The sequence below is a fragment of the Schistocerca piceifrons genome, chromosome 8 (assembly GCF_021461385.2).
Source record: "Schistocerca piceifrons isolate TAMUIC-IGC-003096 chromosome 8, iqSchPice1.1, whole genome shotgun sequence".
In the NCBI taxonomy this organism is placed as follows: domain Eukaryota; kingdom Metazoa; phylum Arthropoda; class Insecta; order Orthoptera; family Acrididae; genus Schistocerca; species Schistocerca piceifrons.
Genome location: NC_060145.1, coordinates 1,444,252 through 1,469,560, shown reverse-complemented (window position 1 = coordinate 1,469,560; position 25,309 = coordinate 1,444,252). Strand labels below are relative to the sequence as shown.

General features: G+C 42.0%; 1 protein-coding gene across 1 annotated transcript in view; it reads left to right on the top strand.

Moving 5' to 3' along the window:
- The first annotated feature begins 1,007 nt into the window (after nt 1-1,007).
- LOC124711468 (circumsporozoite protein-like) overlaps nt 1,008-25,309 on the top strand; it is a 43,297-nt gene continuing 18,995 nt past the window's right edge. Inside the window, exons 1-4 of the mRNA XM_047241564.1 lie at nt 1,008-1,104; nt 1,216-1,284; nt 18,742-19,032; nt 19,223-19,591. Coding sequence (XP_047097520.1) covers nt 1,008-1,104; nt 1,216-1,284; nt 18,742-19,032; nt 19,223-19,591 — 826 coding nt within the window. The remainder of the gene's footprint in view (nt 1,105-1,215; nt 1,285-18,741; nt 19,033-19,222; nt 19,592-25,309) is intronic.

Here is a 25,309-nt window from a genome sequence, read left to right as displayed (position 1 = left end):
ACTGTATTTTCCAAAGGATGTGCATATCGCCAAAACTTCTAGAAAGTTGTCACGCGAGGTAGCCGTGTGGTCTCAGGCGTTTTGTCACGGTTCTTGCGGCTCGCCCCGTAGGAGGTTCGAGGCCTCCCTCGGCCATTGGTGTGAGTGTTGTCCTTAGCGTAAGTTAGTTTAAATTAGTTTAATTAGTGTGTAAGCCTAGGGACTGATGACCTCATCAGTTTGGTCCCTTATTCCTTATCACAAATTTCCAATTTTACTTTTAGAAATTTAAATAAACTTCTCAAAAATAAACATTCTCTTTCCAACAAGTAATAAAACATTAGCGAGTGGTTCAAATGGCTCTGAGCACTATGGGACTTAACTTCTGGTCATCAGTCCCCTAGAACTTAGAACAAGTTAAACCTAACTAACCTAAGGACATCACACACATCCACGCCCGAGGCCGAATTCGAACCTGCGACCGTAGCGGTTGCGCGGTTCCGGACTGAAGCTCCTAGAACCGCTCGGCCACAGCGGCCGGCCCATTAGCGAGTGTAAACAAACTCAAACTTAGTGGTTTAGCAGCATATTACCTACAAGACATGGTTATAAAGATCTGCATGATAAATGATAAGCCGGCTGAAGTGGCCGAGCGGTTCTAGGCGCTACAGTCTGTAGCCGCGCGACCGCTACGGTCGCAGGTTCGAATCCTGCCTCGGGCATGGATGAGTGTGATGTTCTTAGGTTAGTTAGGTTTAAGTAGTTCTAAGTTCTAGGGGACTGATGACCATCGATGTTAAGTCCCATAGTGCTCAGAGCCATTTGAACCATTAATGTCACATACTAAGATCTATACACGCTTGGCGATGTTTTAAATATAAACTTCCAAGTCAATGCAATAAAATGATGACGCCATTTATGTCACATAATTTGACACTCGCGAAATTACGCATCAAAACTGTAGCAAATGTCCCGTCTGCCTAAGATCGTGAATCGTCGTATTGTGTGTGCTTTCGGATGGAACAAAGATGCGATCCTCAGTTATCTTCAATCTTAAACCTGTGGCAAAGGAAGAGCTGCTGCTTGGTGTCAAATTTCGTTGCAACAGAAAAGGATGGGTGACCAGTGAGTTGCTTACAGACTGGTTACAAATTGGTTCCCTACAGTCTGGAGCAGGAGGCTAGTCGAGCTGATCTTCTAAAGAATCATAGGATGTTGATCGTTAATGCTTTCCAGGGCCATCTGATCCAGCAGCGGAAGCAGATAACCTGGAAATAAAAACAAATCACTTAGTTATCCCAGAAGGTATGACTTCGCAACTACACGTGTTTGATGCGGTTGTGAATAAGCCACTTAAAGACAACCTCATTCAGCTGCATAGCAATTGGTTACTTCAAGGTGATCAAGCTCTGACCTGTACTACATAGTTGATGAAACCTTCAATATCCGTAATTGAAGTTTGGACAAATATATCCAGTGCGTGAATTGTGAACGGTTGTAAGAAGTGCTCAGTACCAAATGCATTAATTAGATGGGAACGAAGACCATCTACGGAAATGAAAGATGCCCATGACAGTGACGGTGACACTGCAGATTCTGGGACCATTCCATTGAGGATGACTAAGTGGAATCTATATTTGACTAATGGAGGTCTTTAAATGATTTTTTTTTTTTTTTTGTACCGGTACTTTTATTATGTCTTTTAAAAAAATGGCTCTGAACACTATGGAACTTAACATCTGAGGTCATCAGTCCCCTAGAACTTAGAACTACTTAAACCTAACTAACCTAAGGACATCACACACATCCATGCCCGAGGCAGGATTCGAATCAGCGACCGTAGCGGTCGCGTGGTTCTAGACTGGAGTGCCTAGAACCGCTCGGCCACATCGACCACCTTATTGCTTTCAGTTACCTGCAACAAGATGCAAGAAATGTGAAAGGAAATAAACCATAATGCGATCAAAGTAATTTATTATGTTCTGGAGATTATAACTCGTTAGATATAAGAAAACAGGTTTCTCATTAAAGACTTTGAATAATAGCCTTTCTAACCACCGTTTTAGTCAAGTTTAGTGTTGTCTTCTTCAAAGTAGTTCCCCTCTGATTGCGTACACTTTTTGCAGCGCTTCTGCCATTCTGGAACTTATCTTCAGTAATATCCTCCAAGACCCTCATCACAGCCTGTTGGACATTTTGCGTTGTTTGAAAATGGTATCCCTTGACCGCCGTTTTGACTCTTGGAAATAGAAAAAACTCACACAGAGCGGTATCTGGTGAATAATATGGCTGTGGTAGTACTGAAAATTGCTGTACTGACAGAGCAGAATGGAATGGCGCATAACGAGCCATTTTTGCACAAATCTTTCTCATACCAAGGGCTTCACTTATTATTGGACGAACCGTTTCTCGATTGATGTTCAGTTCTTCTGCAATCATTTTCACTGATAATCTTGGATCAGATCGTTCGAGTTTACGTACCCTGGCCAAGTTGACATTCATTCATGAGGTTGATGGTCGTCCACTGCGGTCTTCATCTTCAACATTCGTTCTGCCGTCACTAAACATTTTATGCCAACGAAAAACTTGAGCTCTTGACATAATCTCCTCTCCAAAAGCCTTCTCAAGCTTACTGTAAGTTTTTGTCACGTTTACACCAAATTTAACGCAAAAATAAGTGGCATACCTTTGCGCAATATTATGCGGTTCCATTTCCGTGACGAGAGACACAAACCCGTGTTAACTTACTACAGCACAACTGACGACTGAGCACTTGCATCGATGTGCCACTTGGACTAGATGAGGCTTATAGACCAAGGTCAAAGATATTGTGCCTACGCAAGCCTGCAGGGTTGCCACATCTTGCAAAGACAATCAGTCTCATTACTTTATTGTCGCACCTTGTGCGTTGTACTATTGGAAGTTGGAATCAGACAGAATAAATTTTTAATAAACTAAACATTTTACTCAGAGAGACTAACGACTTTTCACCCACGCAACAAATATTTCTCTTAAAGAAACGTAGTTTTACACTTCAGCAAGTGTCCAATCTCCACCATTCCTTTGAATCCAATGGCGGGGAAGCCTTCCAAGCACTATTTGCATTGCTATATGGGGAGATTAAGCTGGGCAGCTGCCGTGTTGGAACGACATACCACTGTCGCTAGTCTAGTGGTAATTCGTCTAGAAGCACAGGTAGAGTCTTGGTAAGACAGTGCGTATACGTATTGCCGTCTTACATCCCTGCGATGAAGTAAGGTCCCGCAATGGAATTTCCTATGATGCCGCGCTATACGTTTACATTTTACGGTCCTTGGTGATGTATCTAGGTCAATGTGGATTTTCAGCTGCCTCGTAGTGAAGGTTACGTAAACTGAGATTCCCGTGGTACGGCATGTTGATATTTATTACTTTCGGACCATCTAACCACCAATGAATAAAACACAGTTTTCGTGTCATATACGATTCGCATCTATTCTTTGCAAGGCATCTCCAGTAGGACACTTCGTGGACGATAACCTACTCGTTTTGTTGAAATTCCTTTGTTATAGATGTTCCTCTGCTGATAACAGCGATTTGAAATTTCATTTTTATACTCGACAGCACTAGGAACTGAACACACTGAAGAAAGACCAAACGCATACGGCACTAAATATGTGTGTTATACAACTGTGATTAGACCATCCCTAAAGTAATCATGATCAACATACCGCAATATTCTACGCAACAGAGGACGAAATGAATGTAAAACTTGAAGAAGTTACACTGCCGTTGTTCGAAATCGTTTACTTCAACGGTAAGAGGCACACCCTGGGAAAACGTAGCGTTGTCTCGCAGTCGCTGCAGAGGAAACTGACAAAACTGTATACGAAGATGGAAATGACGTCCATTGGCTCCCTGGTGTAATGACAGATGATACGAGTGGAGTAATGTCGAAGCAGAATGCGAATGACACTCGTCTGGCTGCTGCGAACATTTTTACAATACTTCCCCTGACAAAATGAATAACAGCTCCTTCATCTTGTCTGTCATTTGCAGTGTTCGTCCTACACCTCTGTCTGGCGTTGAAGCATCCTGTCCCTACTATAGTTCAATTCATTTATCTTTGCGGCTCGCGCATGCCCGCCCAGACGCGGGAGATTGCAGCGTTGCCAGTTGTACGCACCAAGAGAAGCAGCGCTGTAGCAGTGTAGTTCTCAAACTTACGTTTAGGGGGGAGCGCGCAGTTTATGAAGTAAAGCCACCACGGCCGCATTAACCCCTTCGCTGCTACAGAGACGTGCTCCCCGCATTCCACGCCGTGCGCGATTTTGTAACCACTGCACTGCTCGCCTGTGCAGACACATAGTGTTCCGACTGCTTTGACACACTTATCATTCGATTTCACAAAAACTATTTGGCCCAAAAGTTTGATTTTGACACATCTTCTTGACTGATACCTTCCCCCCATAAATGACTTAATTTTGTTTCGATTTTCAACGCAGTTATATTGCAGCATTAAATGTAGTAAACCATTGCACGAAATTTTGAAGAGTTTGCAGAGGTAAAGTTCATAGCGTATACTTTCCGTATGTTCGATTGTAGTTACCACAATGTTGAGAATGAAATGTGGACAAGATACCTAAATTTCATATAAAATTTACTGTATAACAACATCTCATTTAATTTAAGTACCAGATTGGTGTCGTATGTAATATTGAGAAATATTCCGTCTTTCGCGACTGTAATAAAAGTTTTATTTACACCGGGCGCGTTTGACTTTATTTTAAAGCACTTCAATCAATCAAAAGGAAGTACACAAAATACGTTAAACAAAACTGTGGACTTACAAAAACATTAGGACTTGAATATACTGTGTATCAGTGCTCTGAGCTATGTCAAATATAATTTTTGTGTGTGGCACACACAAAAAGCATTTATTTGCTAAAACACTGATCGGCCGACACAAACATTGAATATTGTGTTACCTCAGCACAAAACTACGAAAGGTGACTTGGCAATGGAGGAGACAAAATGCTGTCCAATGAAGATGCTTCAAAAGAGAAAAACGCGTCTGGTCTAAATAAGACGCTTATTACAGCTGGAGAAGAGGAATATATTTCAATACCATTGGTAAAATTGCAACTGTGGAACAAAAACAAGAAAGAGAACATGAGTATTATTGTGTATGTGCCTTACCCTTCATTGTTGTCAATCGCTGTGATAGTCTTCTGCATCGCTGTAGTCAGTGTCGCAGTCCGAATCATCAGGTCTTAGAGTTATGACAATGGGTTCAAGCAGATTGTCAATTACATTTTCCCTGTCCATGTCCTCCTCCTGTAGCCTTTGTGCATGCCGAACACATTCAGCCCATGCTGAAGAAGTAATTCTGTCAAGTGCTTCGTGCAGAAGCCTTTCTGTATCGGCAATTTTAAATGTCACGTTTCGTTCTGCGACATACCCTTTCACTTGTGCCCAAATTAACTCTATCGGATTGTACTGGCAATGGTACGGTGGCAAACGCAAAACTGTGTGTCCATGTTCCTGTGTAATACAATCGATTTCATAAACTTTTGTGCGAGGCTTATGAAGCACTACAAGATTCAACATTTCAGCACGAGTTTGGTTGACAGTATGTGGAATATTTTTACTTGCAAGCCATAATATGATATCGGCTTTTTTTGTACATGTTGTGGGTGTCTTGTCAACAACAACAGAGTGATAACTCGCATTGTCCATTACAATCACCGAGTTTGCAGGCAAGTAAGGGAGAAAGTGATTCCTAAACCACAATTTAAATGTCTCAGAGTTCATTTCGGAATGATAATCCCCTGAATTTCTCTTTTTTGCCCGGAACACTAATTTGCTTTCTGGAATGAATCCAGAAGCAGAACCAGCGTGAAGCACAATTATTCGTCCACCTTTACCAACTGGTACTTTAAACCCACCCGAACCATCACTCATTTTCCAACACGCTTTCCTTGTGTAATTTTGGTTCACCCATGTTTCGTCCAAGAAAAAAATGTTCTTATTCCCGGATTTTCTTACTTCAATAATACGTCTTAAAAACTGTGCCCTTGAAGCAGCGATATCACTACGTTCCATTAAAAACTTTCTTCCGTTATTTGTATGTACATATTTGAATCCAATGTTTTTAAGTATTCTATTCATTGAAGTCATGCTACCTTTAAAATTTATGGTTTCACGCATTTTCACAGTGATTTTTTTTACAGTAGGAAATTCGCCTGTGTTGTACATGTTGAGCACTTCTCGTCTTAGAACATCTTTGTCGAAATTATCTAAATTAGTTACAGTCCTCTCACGAGTGCGATATTTCCCTGGCGATCTGAAAAGTGGGCTTCCACAGGTCTCCGTAGATAACTTTCCTTCATTGGCAATCCGCTGAACGGTTCTCAAGCTAACGCCTGTCGCTTCTGCAGTGCGTTCCTGAGATCTGGCGACATCCGTGATAGGTCCACCGTTTTCTGCTTCGCGCTTGAAAAAAGCGTGAATCCGGTAAATTATGTCCCTCACCTGTTTATGGAGAGTTTGTCGCTTACCACCATTATCAGCCATGACAACTTCCAACAAATGCGATAAAAATTCACCAAAGAATAACTACAATCACATTTAACACTCGCACTCGCCAAGACATTCCCAGCAGACCGTTCAGAAAACTACTGAACACTCATTGGCTGTCAGCGGATGCGTGACGTCAGGTGCGTAGAACGAGCCTTAAATCGACCGCAGTCGTTCATGGTTCCAACTATACAGAGTGTTCATTTTAATTGGAGACATTGAAATATCCGCAAATCTACACATCAGATCAAACAAATTTATAACTAATTTTTTTTTGTCTCAGAGGGGGACATCCAATGATACCAAATTCGACGAATTTGTAGTCAAATTTGTTATAATTGGATGTCCCCTTCCGGGAGGAACTAATTTTCATTAGGATTTCTTTTGGCTCTGTGTGTCGTTTTCAAGAGATTTCAATGTCCCCATAAAATGAACACCCTTTATAACATAAACAGTGTTTATAAATTGGGAAATATTCTATCTTTAGCAACTGTAACAAAACTTTCTTTATACCAGAGTCATTTCGCTTTTTTCTAAAACGTTCTGATTAAAACGAAGTTGGCGAAGTACACAAAACTGAATTTTGGACGTAATAAAACATAAAACTAAAATATATTGCCAGTGAGGCACAGTGCACAAACATTTTGTTTTCGTCACAACGGACAGCAAATACTTGCCAAAACATAGATCAGTCGACGAAACCATTGAATATGATGTTGCCAAAGCAGCGAAGCAAAGAATTCCGTCAGACAATCAAATAGCTCGGCAACGTATGAGCCGAAATTCTGCTCTAAATAATACTTTTAATACTGCCGCAAAAGAATATATCTCAATATGAATAGTAAAACAGCGACTGCGGAAGAGGCGATATACAAACAAAACGGATAATGAATATTGTATGTGTGCCTTTTCGTTGTTTTTAATTGCTGTGAAAAGAAATATTGGAGGAGAAAATTACAAAAACTGAAAACTTATTATGATTATAATGAAGCACAGGAAATTTCAAAACATTACATTCAAACGAATAAAATTCATTAAGTAAGACACTTCGCTATTGTTTTTAAATAAATAAAATTTTTAGTATGCAACAAGCCTTAAACTCAGAATCTTCCGATTAGCAGCCCAACACCTTAACCATTACGCCAACGCAGCTACTTATTTCTGGCATCTCCTGGAGCACTCTAAACGTCTGCAAAATACCGACAAACACTGTTGGGATGACTATGAATTACTCACGTTGCGTCGAAGTACAATAGGAAATAAACAATAACCGCTGTTCTTTATTGCGAAAAAGCGGTTCGTGAGACTGATACAAACACCTTTCCTTGCTATCGCCTGAATTAGGAGGCTTATTGTTTGTTTGGTTTAATTAATTAATAGAATATGAAGCAATTGGTGTAAAGAATGCTTTTTCCAAACTTTCTATAAAAGAAAGTCTGCTATCAAGACATTGCTTTTGTTCAATTACTTCATTTATGACTGAACGTTTCTAAAACTGAAGACACTCGTCCATGCTCTGCATTGCAGTCGAGATCTGGCAACGTCGTTCTCTGTTCATTGGCTGACTGTGATTTGTGACGTCAAATGCGCAGAACGAACCTAAACTCGGCCGCCAAGATATGTGACGTGCACCTTAGCGACCTATTAATTCGTGCAAGTGCCTGGCGCGGCGGATAGTCATCATCAGGATAGACATCCCTATACCACCATACCGTTTACACAGCAATGCTTTCACATTTGCCACATAAGAGCAGAACGTGTAACTTTTCCTCACTGGTGTACACATCTGCATGCAAGAATGTTGAAGGAGAAACAACCTACCGACAAACGACATAATTCCTGCTACTTCTGCAGTGCACGAAAGTAAACACTAAGAAGGTTTGATACTAAGATGTAGCCTTGCAATAGTGTGTTTACAGCGCAATAAATGAATCTCCGATTACTTAGTGCAGGGTTTCAAATTCAAAACTAACAAGTATTGTATTACTGTACTCGTCTTTTAATGGGCTTTACGATGACGTTAAAAAAGTAAATATTTCTATTTAAGTATCATAACTGTTTTAGTAGCTCGATCGATACAAATCTTAAGACTCTTCATCACGGAACAAAAATACGTGCCCCTTATTGTATTATTATTCATCGGAAACTTCCTTTCGATAGCTGAAACCGTCACGAAATAAAGGGAGTGTTCTGTCTTACGTCATTCCCCATGTATGAATAGCGTTGTGAACGGGGATAATGTGATGTTTCCAAGTTCCAAACACAAAACAAAGGAGTAGTTCTCCTTGTCGAATGGACGAGTCACCTAGGCGAGGTTCAAAAATTCTTGCTGGCTCGTATGAGATTTTTAAAATTTGTTTTTATTGATCCGTATGAAAGCTATTAATAGTAGGACATGTGTTTCATTATTTTGACGATGCTCATATCTGCAGAATATATTTTTTTCTTACTCTAGTATATATCAACCAGATCAACTGTATGTTGTGATGCTTTATGGGTTAATGAATTGTTCATCTTCCAAACGGGAATACAAATGTAGCAACACATAATTTTGGTGTCGACTGTGAAAATGATGACATCATTGTTAATCGATGAATGTCGAATTTGGTAGCCTAGTTAGATATGCAACATTTAGGTCATCAGAGAATGGAAATGAACGCATGGCGTCAGTGGCCTGCAGTTCCCAGACGAGAAGTTCGGCCGCCAAGTGCAAGTCTTGTGGAGTGCGCCGCCACATTGGGTGACTTGGGCGTCGACAATGAGAATGAGATGATTATGAGGACAGCACAACACCCAGACCCTGAGGCGAGAAAATCTCCCTCCCCAGTCGAGAATCGAACCTGGGCCCCAGTGCGTGGCAATACAACGTGCTGACCACTCAGCTAATAGGGCGGACCAGGTCATCATAGCAAGGTGCAGTCATGGTCTGCACGTAATGCCATTCCGCATAATGCTGAGATCTCTGGACATAACCCATCGGGTTTGGTTACGTGAAAGACGTCGGTTATACCTTGGATGTACGTGACCTTGGCGATCTCCGAAAAAGAACTGTGGATGCAACAGGCTCCACTACCTCAGACATGATTGAGCACACATTTGCTGAGGTAGAGAGTCGGCATCTCATTCATTAGTTTATTTTTTTCTTAGTACTTAACGGGATCTTGTTAATGTCATCAGATCCTCCCTTACACTGATCCCGGGTTTCACACATACGTACTTTTCTTATATCATAGTTACCTAAAAAATAACAATTTTAATAAGAAAACTAGAATTAAAATTATTTGAGTGTGTGAAGTGCCAGTATGAGTAAAGTTTACTGACTATGAACTAATAAAGTTAATACTGGCACCACTTGTCCGCCTGTAACTGCTGCCACTAAAAGTGAAAATAGTAATAGTAATAATAATAATAACCATAATGATAGTGGCAGATACAAGAAGTATTTATAAGTGTAGAGAACAATGTTTTCTGACCCAGAGAGTTCTGGGGATAGGAAACTTAAGAAGGCTGCACGGCTTAGAGCACTGGGAAATGAGGTCGATCAGATGGGAAAGAAGAATGTACAACAGTAACGAGTGTGTACAGGTACAATAGTAATACTTATTGGCGCTTTAGTAGATTTTCATTAGTGTCCTCTGAAGCTGGAGATATTATTCGGTTCCCTAATGTAATTAATATAATACAAGAGGTGATTCCAGTATCAGGTTCCTGTTACTGAGAAGGATATTGAGAAAGTGGCTGAACAATGGACTGTGACAAAAAAAGTTTTTGCCCTGACGGATATGGGTGTTTGTGCTGTGTTGCTCAGACCAGAGCAATAAGACCGAGGAGAGATATGAGGGGCTATGTATATTGAGAAGATAATTGGGAAGAGTGAGAACATGAAATTCTTTGCACTTCTCAGTGGGGGGACAAGGGGAATGCTATCTCAAAGTACCGTTATCCAAGATGGAGCCGATGACGTCATCCAAGAAGGCGGCCGTGACAGCTAATGATACAATTACTGCTATCCAAGATGGCGGCTTTTGGCGGGCAGTTTGAATTTTGGTCGGAAGATAGGTCAATTGGGCTACCAGCACTAACCTAAACCCCCCCTCTCCCAGAAAATGGCGGTAAGTTCAAATTACATCAGGACAATGGAACAAACCATGGATACCTCTACTAACCCAAGAAAATGGGGGAAAAATGGGTCACTTGGCCTACCTCCACTAACCTAAGTCATCCAACCGCCATCTCTTCCTAGGAACTGCTTCTTATTTTACATAGCCATGTGATATCAGTATAACACTGAGAACCTTTTTGGATTGGCTTGTAATGGTTTGTAGCTACGCACCCACATTTTGTGGCGACGCATCAGTCGCCCTTGGCAGGTAAGCACACGTGTATGGCTAGACGCAGTTCTAATGTCCCGTTAGGATCGAGAGGAAGAGAAAGCAGCCTGTGCTATTCTGGGAAGCAGTGGAACAGATTTCTTCAACATCTGCGAGGTGAGTCACTCTGCAAATAGGTCTTATCTCCCATCTGGTCGCTTCAGCAGTGCTGCCTAGGCGAACACGTATTTCGAGAGGAATTTCTCAGGTGTCGAGTATGAAAGAGATGCTGCCGCCTCATGCTCGGCAGCTCGGCAGCTGACTGTCGCATCACCACTACCTGGAGGCTGCCGGTGCATCCCGACTTCTGGGAGTGCATGCAGTAGCATACTGTGTGGTCAAGTGGTCAGGGGCTGGTGGTTGGTGCGCGTGCGCCTTGTTTGCTTGTCTGTTGCGTTATTTTGTGAGAAGATCTGTAGGCTGTGCTATGCGTTATTTGGACAGTTTGCGAGCAGTGAGCATGTCTGCAGAGAGTTTTTCATGAGTCATTGTGATAATTTAGGAGTTGTTTTCATGACTGCACTTCAGTTCACTTCATTATTTTGGTAATTTAGGAGTAGTTTACAGGTCTGTATGCTGTGTGCTGCATTATTTCGGTAATTTACGAGATTTTTGCATATTTTTACATCAGTGTATTGCATTATTTACGACTAGTTTGCAGGCCTGCATACTGTGTATTGTGACCCCAAGCATGTCAGAGTGAGTGTTTTGTATCAGTGTAATAAATGAACTAAGTGAAGTCATTTTTCTGCCGTTTTCCCTACCCCAGACCACCAGCCTGGATTACATCACAGGAGGGATGACAGTGCCCTCTGGTGGCGGGGCTGTGTACTTGGTGAGTTGGACTCTGGATCCCATGATGAGCGCACTGGATGGAGGTACTGCCTCAAATTGGTTAAATAAAGACATATGTCCAGCACAGACCATGTCCTTTTCCCAACAGTTCGAAAGAAGATGACTTCAGTTAGTGGAGGTAGCCCAAGTGGACCATTTTCCCACCATTTTCTTATGTTAGTAAAGGTACCCATGGTCTGTTGCATTGTCCTGGTTGAATTTGAACTTCCGCCATTTTCTGGGGGAAGGGGTTTAGGTTTGTGGAGGTAGCCCAATTGACCTATCTTCCCACCAAAATTCAAATTTCCCGCCAAAAGCAAATACCTTGAATAATGGTACTTGCGTCATCAGCTGTCATGGCCGCCATCTTGGATGACGACATCAGATTACTCATGGCCGCCATCTTGGATCACGTCATCGCCGCCATCTGTCCTCGTACTGTTGTCTGCACGCAGCTGTGCATATGACAGTGAAATGTGATCAAAGAGTCGAACATCACAGAATTAACGGACACAGTTATTCATAAGCAGTTCCAGGCCTGTGAGCAAAGGCTTGCAGGATAACATCCATGTAATCAATAATTGGAAGCAGAAGTATATAAACAAGTTTCATTTTGGGTTCATAAACGAAGAGCTCCTTACATTTGTGTGGGGCACGTAGAGATGGTAATAACTTCGTGCACATTGCAGTTACGTGCTCAGTGCAATTTAGATTTTCATCACTTATTACTCCTAGACACTTAGCTGAAGTAGACAAGTTGGAATTTCTCCCATTTAGGGTTAAAGTTGGCAGGGACTCCCGATATTTCGGACTAACGAGCCTAAAATGACCAACAAGTTCCTCTTGAATTTGGATGGGTTGACTTTTAACCCTGTATCCTGCGCCCATTTTGAGTGCGCATACAGGTCGGTGTTGAGTTTCTCGAAAGCTTTTTATTGCTTTTTGCACTTAGGTACAACTCTAGGCCATCAACGTAGATGCGGTATTTGCAGTAGCATAATACTGAACAGAAAGCTGATGAGAATATTGGACCTAATACCGAACACTGGGGGACGGCTGATAGTACCCTCCTCCATTGTGCCTTTAGGGTAACGAATATGAAGCCTTGCTGGCGAGATGGTAGTCATGAGCGAAACTATTGCACTACATTTGTTAAGAAATTTAGGCTTCTAATTTTGGAAAAATAGAATATCACAGATAGCAAAAAATTGGTCAAATGGCTCTGAGCACTATGGAACTTAATATCTGAGGTCATCAGCCCCCTAGAACTTAGAACTACTTAAACCTAACTAACCTAAGGACATCACACATATCTATGCCCGAGGCAGGATTCGAACCTGCGACCGTAGCGGTCACGCGTTTCCAGACTGAAGCGCCTAGAACCGCTCGGCCACCAGCGGCCGGCTACAGATAGCAGTGCCAAAGGCTCTTCTGAAGAGTAAGAACTACATGAAAGTTGTCTCTCGTGCATCTCTTTGAAGGAATATGTTGACCTACGATGTTGGCGGAAACCTGATTGGTGTTCGTCTAGTAGGTTGTTTGTAGTTGGGTAGTTTGTTGACTTGGACGTAAACTGTACGTTCTAAGGCCTTATATATTCCACGAAGAATGCAGACAGGTCGGAAATCAGCTGGTGCTGTGGAATCGTCTTTTTTAGTAATGGCTTAACTAGTCTCTGTATCCAAACCTCAGGGGAAACACTTGGTTGAAATAATGGGTTACAGCGGACAGAAATGGATCAATAATAAGCTTCATCACTTGGACTGTGATGAGATAATTTCCAGCAGATGCTGATCAGGTCTAATGAAGAACGGGATACAACCCGTCAGCTTTGACCAATGACGTCAGAATTTGCCAGAGATCATTTATTACAAAGATGTAACAGCTGAGAAGATTGTTCAGAAACAAGGGAATACAGAAGAGAAAAAATATGGTAGACATGTATCAAGGCGAATAATACTTCGACCATAATGTTAAGGATATCGCTTGTTTGTGTCCTAGCACTTCTGTGGAAAGTAAAGTGAAACAAAGGGATAGATGTAGCGGTAGTATAGAATACTTCAAGTCACATAATGAGTTGTATCTCGAACTTCAGTCGAGCTGTATTGGTTAACTGCAGTACGGGATACAAATTTAACGTACGTCGGGCTCTTCGTTTCCGTTAGCATTAGTATCCTGTTCTTCAGTTGACCTATATACGTCAAACTGAAGTACGGGATAGAACATTTACATGTGTTGATTCTATCGCCTCCGCTACCACTAGCAGTCTGTTCTTACATAGGTAGTAGTGCTACCGACGGCGGGAAGATCCCATACATCAGTTGACTCTTAACGAAAACGAGGAAATCGACATACTTTACATTGTACCCCAACTGAACTACGCGAAGGCGCAAGAAGATGACACACACATAATTTGTATCCCGTACTTCAGTATGGGATACAATAGTTTTCTTCTTTGCCTTGCATGCTATTAGTATAGACTGAGAGTTATAGTCTTTGTAGCGACGACAAGAAAACCAACAACAGTGAAATTTGTATCCCATTCTTTAATTGAGCTATATAGATCAGCTGAAGTATAGAAGGTAGCCGATGTGGTCGAGCGGTTCTAGGCGCTTCACTCCAGAATTGCCCAGCTGCTACCATCGCAGGTTCGAATCTTGCCTCGAGCGTGGATTTGTGTGTTGTACTTAGGTTATTTATGTTTAAGTATTTCTAAGTCTAGGGGACTGATGACTTCAGATATTAGGTCCCATAGTGCTTAGAGCCATTTGTACCATTTGAAGAACAGAAAAGTAGTACTAGCGAATAGGAGATAACGACATTTATAACATGGGTATCCTGTACTTCAATTGACCTACGTATATCAATTGAAGTATATTATACTAGTGCTACGGAAGACGAAAAATAGAAGCATACATAACATTTGTATCCTGCTCTTCAGTTGACCGGTGGATAAAGATCGGAATTCAGTATTGTGATTAACAACATGATGTTGATAACCCCTATTCCTCAAATCCCTGTATGAAGAAAAACCATCTGAAATCACTACGGAACCCTCTACAACATGATTTTCAATTAATGTAACCAAAACTTCCTTCGTTCGATTGGGAACTACTTTAATAACTACTTCGGCACATCTTGACTTCAAACTACAGCCCCCCAAATCCATAATCCTACAGGAAGTTCCCTCTGTTATACTTCCTTTTGCCAAAATGCTACTCGTAGATTTCGACTATAACACCCGGCCACCCAACGGCCCCCTGTACTTTAAATATTCCCTACAAACTTCCCTACGAAAAGAGTACCGGTCTACAACCGTACGCTCACTCACACGACATTCATGCACGCACAGCCACACTGAATACCTCATACACCAACAATATCGCTCAACGCGAGCTTAGACTTCTCGATGCATGTTCCTCGTCTATCGGACAGCCACAACCGATCTTTGCTGCAGCGCCATACGAATAAGTCGTGAGTACGTCGAGCGGACATACTTGTCAGGCGCATATGTTCGTCGCACTCACGACATCGAACTTAACCGGCAACAGGAACATACATTTGTAAAAATCGACTCATGGCCATCATGTCTGAGCCCATAGCCTCCTTTAAATCATCCAGGTTCATTGGAATAGATAAATCCATACCTAAAAACTAAAACGAAAAAGAGAAAATTCTCATAAAACAAAAAACTACTGGTCTAAATTATCTCAAACTCACTAAGAATGAAATTAAGTACCGAATGAATTGCAAAATACCAATTACTGAAATCAATGCAAACGAAAGAAATTTTGCGAATATCTAGCTCTGCCTTTTAAAACAACATTCAATTTTTTAAATGTACAATGATGGCGCTTATCCGCAGCAGACAACCGATTTATCATCTATGGTTGGAAAGTAGAGACATTAATACCTATGAGCTACCTAGGACGTCATTGGTCAAAGCTGACTGATTGTATCCCGTGCTTCAGTAGACCCTGCTGGTCTGATGCCTTTATTGACGGTACTCCAGATAGAATTTTTCAGTGGCGTCAGTCGTTTACCCATAAGAAGTAGTCAATGAGTCTCTGTTTCGTTTGTGGTTTAGTTGTGGTTGTAGGTAATGTGAACTACGGGTTCAGTGTGGGGGCTGCAGCAATGGAATCAGTTCAGCATTAATTTTGCCTACATCAAGGCCACGGCGGTTGTTCATATGACAGCTGATCACTTCTGCTAACGGTTAATTCGAGCCCATTGCTGAGTTTTGCATTTCTCAAAGCTTGACTGACTCTCTTCAGTATTTAACTAACATGATTTTCGGGGATGGGGCGTACATTGCATTTCCGATGTGCAGAAACTCTGCTGTGTACCACTATGAAAGGAGCCACTGTAGAGGAGTTTCTATTTTTTAGTGCAATATGTTCGACTTGCCTTACTCGATACTCAAATTCGCAAGTATATATATTAAATAGCTCTTTAAACATTAAATTTGGGAATCAGGAAGGCATCAAGTGGAAACCTTGTGCGTTATAATGGGATAGTAGTTTTGTACACGGAAGCAATTGCGTGATTGACAACATTACATGTACCACTAAAGCAGTAAAAAAATGTTATTAATACAGGGTGTGGTAGATAAGTAATGAGACTGGCCGCCGCGCGGCGCCCCAGTCGCTCGCAGGGCGGTCTCCACCTGTACGTCACGTGGTGGGGGATCTGAGCTAACAATAGAACCGGTTCGCAGTCGCGTCGGAGCTCTGGTGCAGTGAGGGTCGAGCTTCGCGTATTACGTTGTTTGTGTGCCCGTGACACTTGTGAAAACGCTGAAGATGGATCGCTCGATAGAACAGCGGTATGCAATCAAATTTTGCTTTCGCTTGGGCAAAACTGCTTCGGAAACTTTTGCTATGATTACGGAGGCCTACATAGAAGACTCCCTATCAAAAGCTCAAGTGTTCCGGTGGTTTAATGAATTTAAAAACGGGAGGGAATCCGCTGAAGACATGGAACGATCTGGACGCCCTTCAACGAGTCGTGTGGATGAAACGGTGGCCAAAGTGAAAGAACTCCTGGACTCCGATCGTCGTTTAATTCTCAAAATGATCGCCGATGAGGTCTCCGTGAATAAATTTACGGTTCACCAAATTGTTGCGCAAGATTTGATGATGAGGAAAGTTTGCGCAAAATTGGTTCCCCGAGTGCTCACCGCCGAACATAAGCAACGACGAGTGGACGTTTGCCGTGAGATGTTGAATGATTTGGAAAATATCCACACTTTTTAGACAACGTAGTAACAGGCGACGAATCGTGGACATTCCAGTACGACCCGGAGACGAAAGCCCAGAGCTCGGAGTGGCACACACCGGCATCCCCGTGGCCGAAGAAAGCAAGAATGTCAAAGTCCCGCATCAAGACAATGCTGATTGTGTTTTTCGACAAGCGGGGGTTAATTCACAAAGAGTTTGTCCCTCAGGGGAAGACTGTCAATGTCGAATTCTACAAAGAAGTCCTTCAGCGATTGCACAGAGCCATCAAACGGAAGCGACAGGACCTTGCTCAACGCTGGCGTCTCCACCACGACAATGCTCCGGCCCACACAGCGTTCCTCGTGACCTCCTACTTGACCCGAATTGGAGTTGACGTTTTGCCACAGCCACCATACAGCCCTGACTTGAGTCCTCCTGATTTCTTCCTATTTCCGAAGGTCAAAAGATGCCTGAAGGGTCATCGTTTCGACGATATTCCGAACATCCAACGTGCTGTCACGAAGGCACTAACTGGGATAACTCAAACGGACTACAGTGAGGCCTATGAAGCTCGGAAAACGCGCTGGCAACGTTGTGTCGACGCCCAAGGCGAGTACTTTGAAGAATATTAACGTTTTGTACAAATTGGATCAATAAATTTGTTTTTCTGGATTGAGTCTCATTACTTATCTGCCACACCCTGTATACTGTTGGAGTACGACAAAATGGTGGGAATGTGAGAGTTACACCCCCCTACATTTCTCATCATGCAGGATTCGCAGCATCTCAGGAACAGACAACGGAGGACCAGCCACTGGAAGTTTGTAGGTAGGTACAGCATTTACTGTCTGGAGTATATAGGAAATTGTAGCGAGTACACCCAGTAATGTGTACTTTCAGTGGCTGATATTTTTTACGATATGTATTATTTAGAATTTTAATGTGCAGGAAGAAGGATTTCTGGATTCACAAGCACAATTGTTTGGATCCAACTGCGATATCAGCAAGACAATATGAGCACAGAAAATGTATTATCAGATCTTTGAACTCTGTCTGATGCCACACGTTCTAAACAGCATTAATCGAACTTTCTCATACCAGTTCTTCCTAGTGTATTCTATTAAGTGTCGTGGGTTTCCGCAGAATAAAGTTCCTGTACAACCGTGGAATTTTTGGTTGTTTTGATGCAAGTATGCAGCACTCGGCAAATTCTGCGAGTGACACCCATAGAATCTTGCTCAACAAAACTGTGTGTGGGAGGAATCAGTCTGTTGATATACTTACAAATAACTCCAAAGGAAAACAAGCTGCTACCAAGTATCTAATCTAGGGACACAGCAAGATTGTTTCAGTTTAAATTTCATTCAAATCGTGATCGATCTGTGAAACTGTAATCCTGTGCTCCACTTTCCAACATCTCAGCACATTCATTGCCAGAAAAGCGATTTTTATCTGTTTTGTACAATAGTCATAATACTCCATTCGTTCCTTTCGATTCTTTTCTTGTCAACTAACACTGCAGTAGAATTGGCAAATGAAAATTACTTGGGATGAATTTTGAAGTATTAGGGGGCTATAAGCATATGTATTAGAGATTACATTAAAATGTATCCACACACATGTAAGTGTCGTGTCTCTACACGCATACAACAGCGTAGCTAGAAATAGACACAATATATAACACATTAAATTTCGATTTTATTTAATCAAAAGTGTAATAAGAACAAATAATATAATTCACTGAAATTCAGAATCTTGCGATGCGAATCACGTTGTAGCTGGCAGCAGGACTGGTGACAGAACGTGTGATGTGTCTGGCAGCAGGACTGGTGGCACAGTGTGTGCTGAATCGGGCAGCAGGACTGCTGACACAGTGAGTGCTGAATCAGGCAGCAGGACTGGTGACACAGCGTGTGCTGAATCCGGCAGCAGGACTGGTGACACAGCGTGTGCTGTATCTGGCAGCAGGACTGGTGCCTTGATGGGTGTTGTATCTGACAACAGGATTGGTGCCTTGATGGGTGTTGTATCTGGCAACAGGGCTGGTGACAGGATGCATGCTGTAGCAGGCAATGGGGATGGCGGATGCTATTTGTGTGGAGGCTGACGGTGATGCTTTGGACACCAACTGCTCTAAAGGTAACGAGGCTACACGTTTTGTGGTTAGATAGGCTGCTGATGAAGTAACTTCTGTTGTGCCTGGCGATGAGGCTCGAAGAATTGCTCTTGTTGTGGGTGGCAACGCCACTTCAATTGTAGGTGCCGACGTCACTTGTGTCATGCCTGATGAGACATGTGTTGTAGATGGGGACGTGGCGGGAGATGCCACGTGTGTTGCAGCTGCTGGTTCAAGTTGTGTTGAGTATGGCAATACGGCTGGAGACTCCAGTTGTGTTGTGGCCTCCTTGGCCACTCCTGTTGTGGCTGGTGACGCAGCTGGTGCAACCACTTGTGGAGCAGCTGGTCGTTCAAGTGGTACTGTGGATGGACACGCGGGTGGAGACGCCTCTTCTCTTGTGGCTTCTGCTGGCTCTCCTCCTGTGTCCGGCAACGTGGCTGGCGATACCTGCAGTGTTGCAGTGGGCGACGTGGCTGGTGACGCCGCTGTTGTAGCTAATGCTGGCTCCTGTGAGAAAAAGATATAATGGATGATGTTAAGATGTTGATAAATGTGTTCCATGTGATACAAATTGAGAGAAGATCTATTCACAATAATTTAGATCATTAAAGTAACATCAAATATTGCCAGTTCTTTGGTACATCTAATCAGTACATATTTAAATCGAATGAAAGTACGAATTATTTATCTGTCAATATAGTGACACTATAAATACTGTGAGATTATATTGGTGTATAAATTATTCTCGTGCATTTTCTTTGTCCAGGTTGGATTTTTAAGAGCTTGTTATTCTGAATAGTAATCTAAACATTAGCAAAAGACCATTACTGCTCGATGTTCCACACAATGATACAGTCTCATTGACAACATGACGTTGTGATGTCTCCCAATCGCTCGATATGGACCATGCCTGTAAGCTCACTTCTGCACTTACGAGAAGAGACGCGAGGATGCGCATATCCACCTTGCAGCGTTTCATGGCGGTCTGTGTCCTACAAACTTATACTGACGATCCAAAATAATATGACCTAATATTTAATATGGTGTTGGGCCGCCTCAAGAATACAATACACAAGAGGTTCTGGATGTCGCGGATTAGGCCTTTGTGCCTGGACCAGCAATCTGCTCTGTCGTCATATCTGCCACAGGTAGCCTCCAATCATGCTCTACAGTACCGTGATGAGGAGAGGACATCGAAGGTCTTATCGCCTACTGCAGGTTTCACCGTCATTCAACCTCCTTTCATAGCTCACGACAGCCAAACAAGTTAACCATTTATCAAAGATTGTCCCTAAGCACCTGACACAGCGGACTAGCCGTTCTCAGAGACGCTGAAGTCAGTCCGTTTCCGCATTATCGACCCGTATCGTCGCTAGAATGATTTGTGCTCTGTTTCCATACCTTCATTAGCGCACCACGTATTCCCAATCCCACGAGGGAGGTTTCAGTGTTAAGATACACAATGGGCATAATGTTTACGCTAATTAAAATGAAGCCACTATATAACAAGCCACACTTACGTTTTCCTAATAATTTCCCACTATTACTCTTGATGTTCGGTTCCTAATTCGATTGATAAATATAGAATTACGTTTGACACCTTATGCGAGTGCCACTTTTGATTCCCATCGATGTATAAGGACTAACCACTTAACATGAGAACAGAGAATCCCGCCACTGGAGAAAGTGACATTTCTTGACTCTTACAAATAACAGTAAAGTAGGTAACGCTCAGAACGTAGCCTAAAGGAAGCAGTAATTCAGAACACCACTTTTTATCCCAGCCACTAGCTAAGAAAGATTGCCAAGGTTTCACAAAATACCCAATAGTGATAGATGATGAAAATAGCGCTTTTAAATCGAGTAGTCTGCTCCGTCGATGCCTCTCAGAAGTCAGGCACCACGGCGCCCCTCACCTCCATGCTGTCCAGTGGGTGGCCAGGGGCGGTCTGCTCCTCCGGCGGCTCGTCTGCCTCTCTCCCCTCCCCAGTGGTACAGCAGGGCAGCCACCGGCGAAACCGGCGAAACATCTTCTGCAGCAAAGAAACTCACTAAATATTGTCCGACATTGTGTGTGAATGAGGTGTTCCTTCAACGCACCACACTTGGAGTAGACTATAACGCATAAATGTAACTGTTGAAACGTACCAGTCTAATTACAGAGTTAGATGGGTCGATGGATAATGTATCTGTTATGTAGCATGAAACAGTATAATGTGAACTTCAACTGCTATTATATTAAAGAAGGTATCTCGAGCCACCGCCTACTACTTATTTACCTCGCACATTTGTTTCGAAAGAAAAAACAGTTAGTGGATAGGCTTCAGTTCAGGAAAAATGTATGGAATTTTGATATAGCTTGATAATCCTTGATTAATTCTACGGGAGAATCAGATTGTTAAGTGCTCTTAAATATATTAAAAATCATACACGTCTGAGCTAATCTGGTCTGCGAAAACGTTGACAGGGGACTGAATAAATACCGGCTGAGTTACTGAATGTCAGCAAAGGCATTTCTTTTAGGATTAAATCTTAAAAGGGGAAGCACACGAACAAACGTGTTTTTGAAAGTAAAACTTTAATTTACCGTGGACTGTTTGCAGTGAATATTGCCGGTAAACCCGACTCAAAAACATATACGAATCGCACGATCATTTTAAATCAGGAGTGCCGTTGAAGATATGGATTATGTACACAAATATTAAGACTAACCATTCATACACAGAAAAAAGTTGCTCAATATTTTAATAAATGAAACATCTAACCTGGGTTGGAGAGAGAAGATCCAAGATGGTCGAATACTTTAATAAAAAATTGTTCCAAAATTAATAAAAGTTTTTTTCCTAGACAGCTATGAAAACAATGAACCCGAACTACGTTTTACGTTTTTCAAACGAGTATGATGGATAGGCCAATCTCTAATTGCAATCGTTTAGTCTGAAAAGATAATGTCTTGTACTATTGTGTGATCTTGTACTATTTCCGAGGCGGTTGTAACAGCTTTACGTGTATTATGGACTACTTAATGTAATTCGTTCCTGTGTGTGCGAAATTGATGTCTGTCTAATGCCGGACAAGGACAGAATGGACCACTTATTAGATTCCTGTTCCGAAGAACTGGTGTCCGGCTGGAGAAATGGACGTTTAGGCTTCTTCTCAGATGGTAATACGAAGCTTTCTCAACTTCCTTCTTTGCGTTAACTGTTAAGTTACGGTTTTTTCAGAACACCTCGCAACAATGGTACAGCGCACGAGAACTATACGGACTCGCAATGTTCCTGGCCAACATCGCAGATCGCTTCAAGTGACACTGCATTGTTGACAGGCAACCCAGATGACGATACATCCGCTGTTAACTGACTGCGTCCTACAGTTGCTACACAACGTTTCGGTGTCCATATATTACAGCATTTTCATAAATGTGTCTCATTTGAACTTAAGTGTAAATTAAGGAGTGAAATATCTAAAGGAAACAATTATTGCTTGAAATACAAAATATGCCAATGCGATTTCCTTGTATACCTCTACATCTACATCATACTCCGCAAGCCACCTAACGGTGTGTGGCGGAGGGGACTTTCGGTGCCACTACCCGATCCCTCCGACTCTGTTCCACTCGCGAATAGTGCGTGAAAAATTTCATTCTTTCCCGTACTGAACTACTGAACAACTTCTACGTGACCATTGAAAATATGTTTGTCAATTTTTGTAGTAATGTATTGCCTTATGGTATTAAAAGATTCCTTTATAGAGTAGGATTTTAATAGATGTAGTCAACGACAGAGGAGCTGTCTAGATGTCTTATACTGTATTTGTATCTACTTGCATAAATGACAGTGTTATACGAAATGTTGGCAACATGTTACTACGGACGTACGTTGTCACACGGGAACCCTACGGCCAGTTCGCCTGTGAGCCCAGCTTATTGTGTCGCTGTGGTTACTCAAGTACGAAAGCTGATTTAATTCTTATCCGAGTGTGATCGAGGCCGTGTGTTCGGGGAGCGAAAAGAACAAAAACGGTTCACTCTACTGATATTAGAACAGTTACTGCAGTTCACTCTTTCTCGTTGGTAGTGCTACGTTCTTTGAACTGAAATTTATATATGTGGGTTGCGAAATATTCCGTAAGATTAATTCGAATGCTGGTGCAAATGCTTATGTCCAGACATAACATAGGAAGTGACTCTGAGAACACTAGATACACTCAGAGGAGAAAATTTCTCTTTCTCAATGATGGCGCCAGCAGTTTCACAAGTTTCCGATGTGAAACGTACTTCCACCCACCGGTTCACATTTACAAATTCATAGACACAAACACGGCTCACACGTTTGATGACCGTTTCATCAGGGGAGACAATAACGAGTAAATGAAGCAGGAGTTAATGTTATGTCATGTTAAATAAATATCTTAATGCAGGTTAATGTAATATTGTCCTTGTTTTCCGTATTTTCCCTTCTCGTATCAGGGAGTATTTTACTGGCTTCTTCAGAGCACTAAATAATACGCATAAAAAGGGAAAATAGGAGGATCATATACCGTGAGATGAGATTCTCTTTGACCCTAGTGATGCAATGGAAAGCCCGTCCCCCCATACGGTGGTGAGGCCGCTCACTACTGAGAAATGTTCTCACAATTTACCTGATGTTTCCACTTAGGAAACAAAATTCCTGTAATCGTCTTCCCCGCAAACAGAATGATCAGTAAACGTGCTCCTGAAGAACGGCTCAAGACACGTGAGGGTTTGAAGTGTCTCCGTCAGGCTTGTCTATGTTGCTGTGTAGCCATATTCTAACGTTCTGTCGCTATTCTTCTTAACTGAAATTTACCCTCATCAATGAACACTAAACGTGAAAAGACATTTTTATCTTCCATCTCAACGCACAGACCGAATTCACAAATCTGAACACGTTGTTTATTGAAATCAGAGTGGCATGTTTGCAGTTGAATGCTGTATTGCGTGAAACTCGAATATCGTCGCAAATCACGCCGTACGGAATGCGGAACAGTTAATTCCTGATTGTTATGTAGACTAAACTGCTACGGATTACATTTACAACAAGAAAGGAAAATTAGAGAACTGTAAACACTCTGATGGCGTGCTCTGCGCCTTGTCTCACAGACAAGAAGAGTCTCGAAATAATGGCACAAATCGTAGGATCGCTTTAGTTATGGAAGATGCAATATCGCATTCGTGGAGAAAACCACGTTGCACTGTCGTAAATGAATAGTGGCGGTTGAAACGGAGAATGCAATACGCTGTTGCCTGATATCTCTGTCTTTATATCTCGCTTGTTGGGTAATGGACGAGAGAACGCACGAGTTAGGTTCTCGAAGGAGAATTCCTGCTGCAAGTACAAGAACCAGCAACTTACAGTAGCCACCAATGAACACTTTTAGCTTCGAAGTGGAAGTTAAATTTCATCCCAAGTTTCTATATTGATTCGCGTAATAAATAAGGAGCGTTGGAGTCGAAAAAATATTCTGTTACAGCTCTCGGTCTGAGTGCATAATTACTTATACTCCTTTAAATAACGGAATTTTAATTCCGAAAATAAATTAAAAAACACAGCACGATAGATAATACCATAGCGAGTGAAAATGCAACTATCATCAAGTAGAGAAATAATAGAATGTAGATCCCATCACAATATTCAGATATGCAAATCAAGCGGTACTGTACCAACTGATGATTTGTTTATGATTTTAGGAAACTATTCCTGAAAATCTGTAAATGCTGCTAGGTACCTTATCTTAATATGAATGCAATGACCATGCGGTAGAGTGATGGCATAATTATTCCGATGGGCGTGTAGAAATTTCTGAATTTTTAAGTGAATTTTGTGACGAGAAAAGACATAAATTCCGCGTGGCGTATTGAGCAGGTCGGTGGCTAAAAACTGTGACTGCATTTGGTCCCGACAGACTTAATATTTGGCGAGTATTCGCAATCAAAAATAATCAGTATTTTTGTAGCTATTACGTTTTCGGGAAATGCAACACCATGACCTTGCTAATGTGAGTGAAAGGGATTGTGAGTGACTGTGTTAAGACCAGCACGGGCTTGGCAGCGACACTTGCTCACCTAAGTTTCAGAATATATTAACTGAGGACAAGATTTCCAGCCTTTCATTTCGTGCGAAAAATTTCTCCAGAAACGTAGATTGGTGACTTTAATTGCAGCCTGGTTCACGTCGAAGTACTGTAGGTTTCGCTCGGCTTCCCTA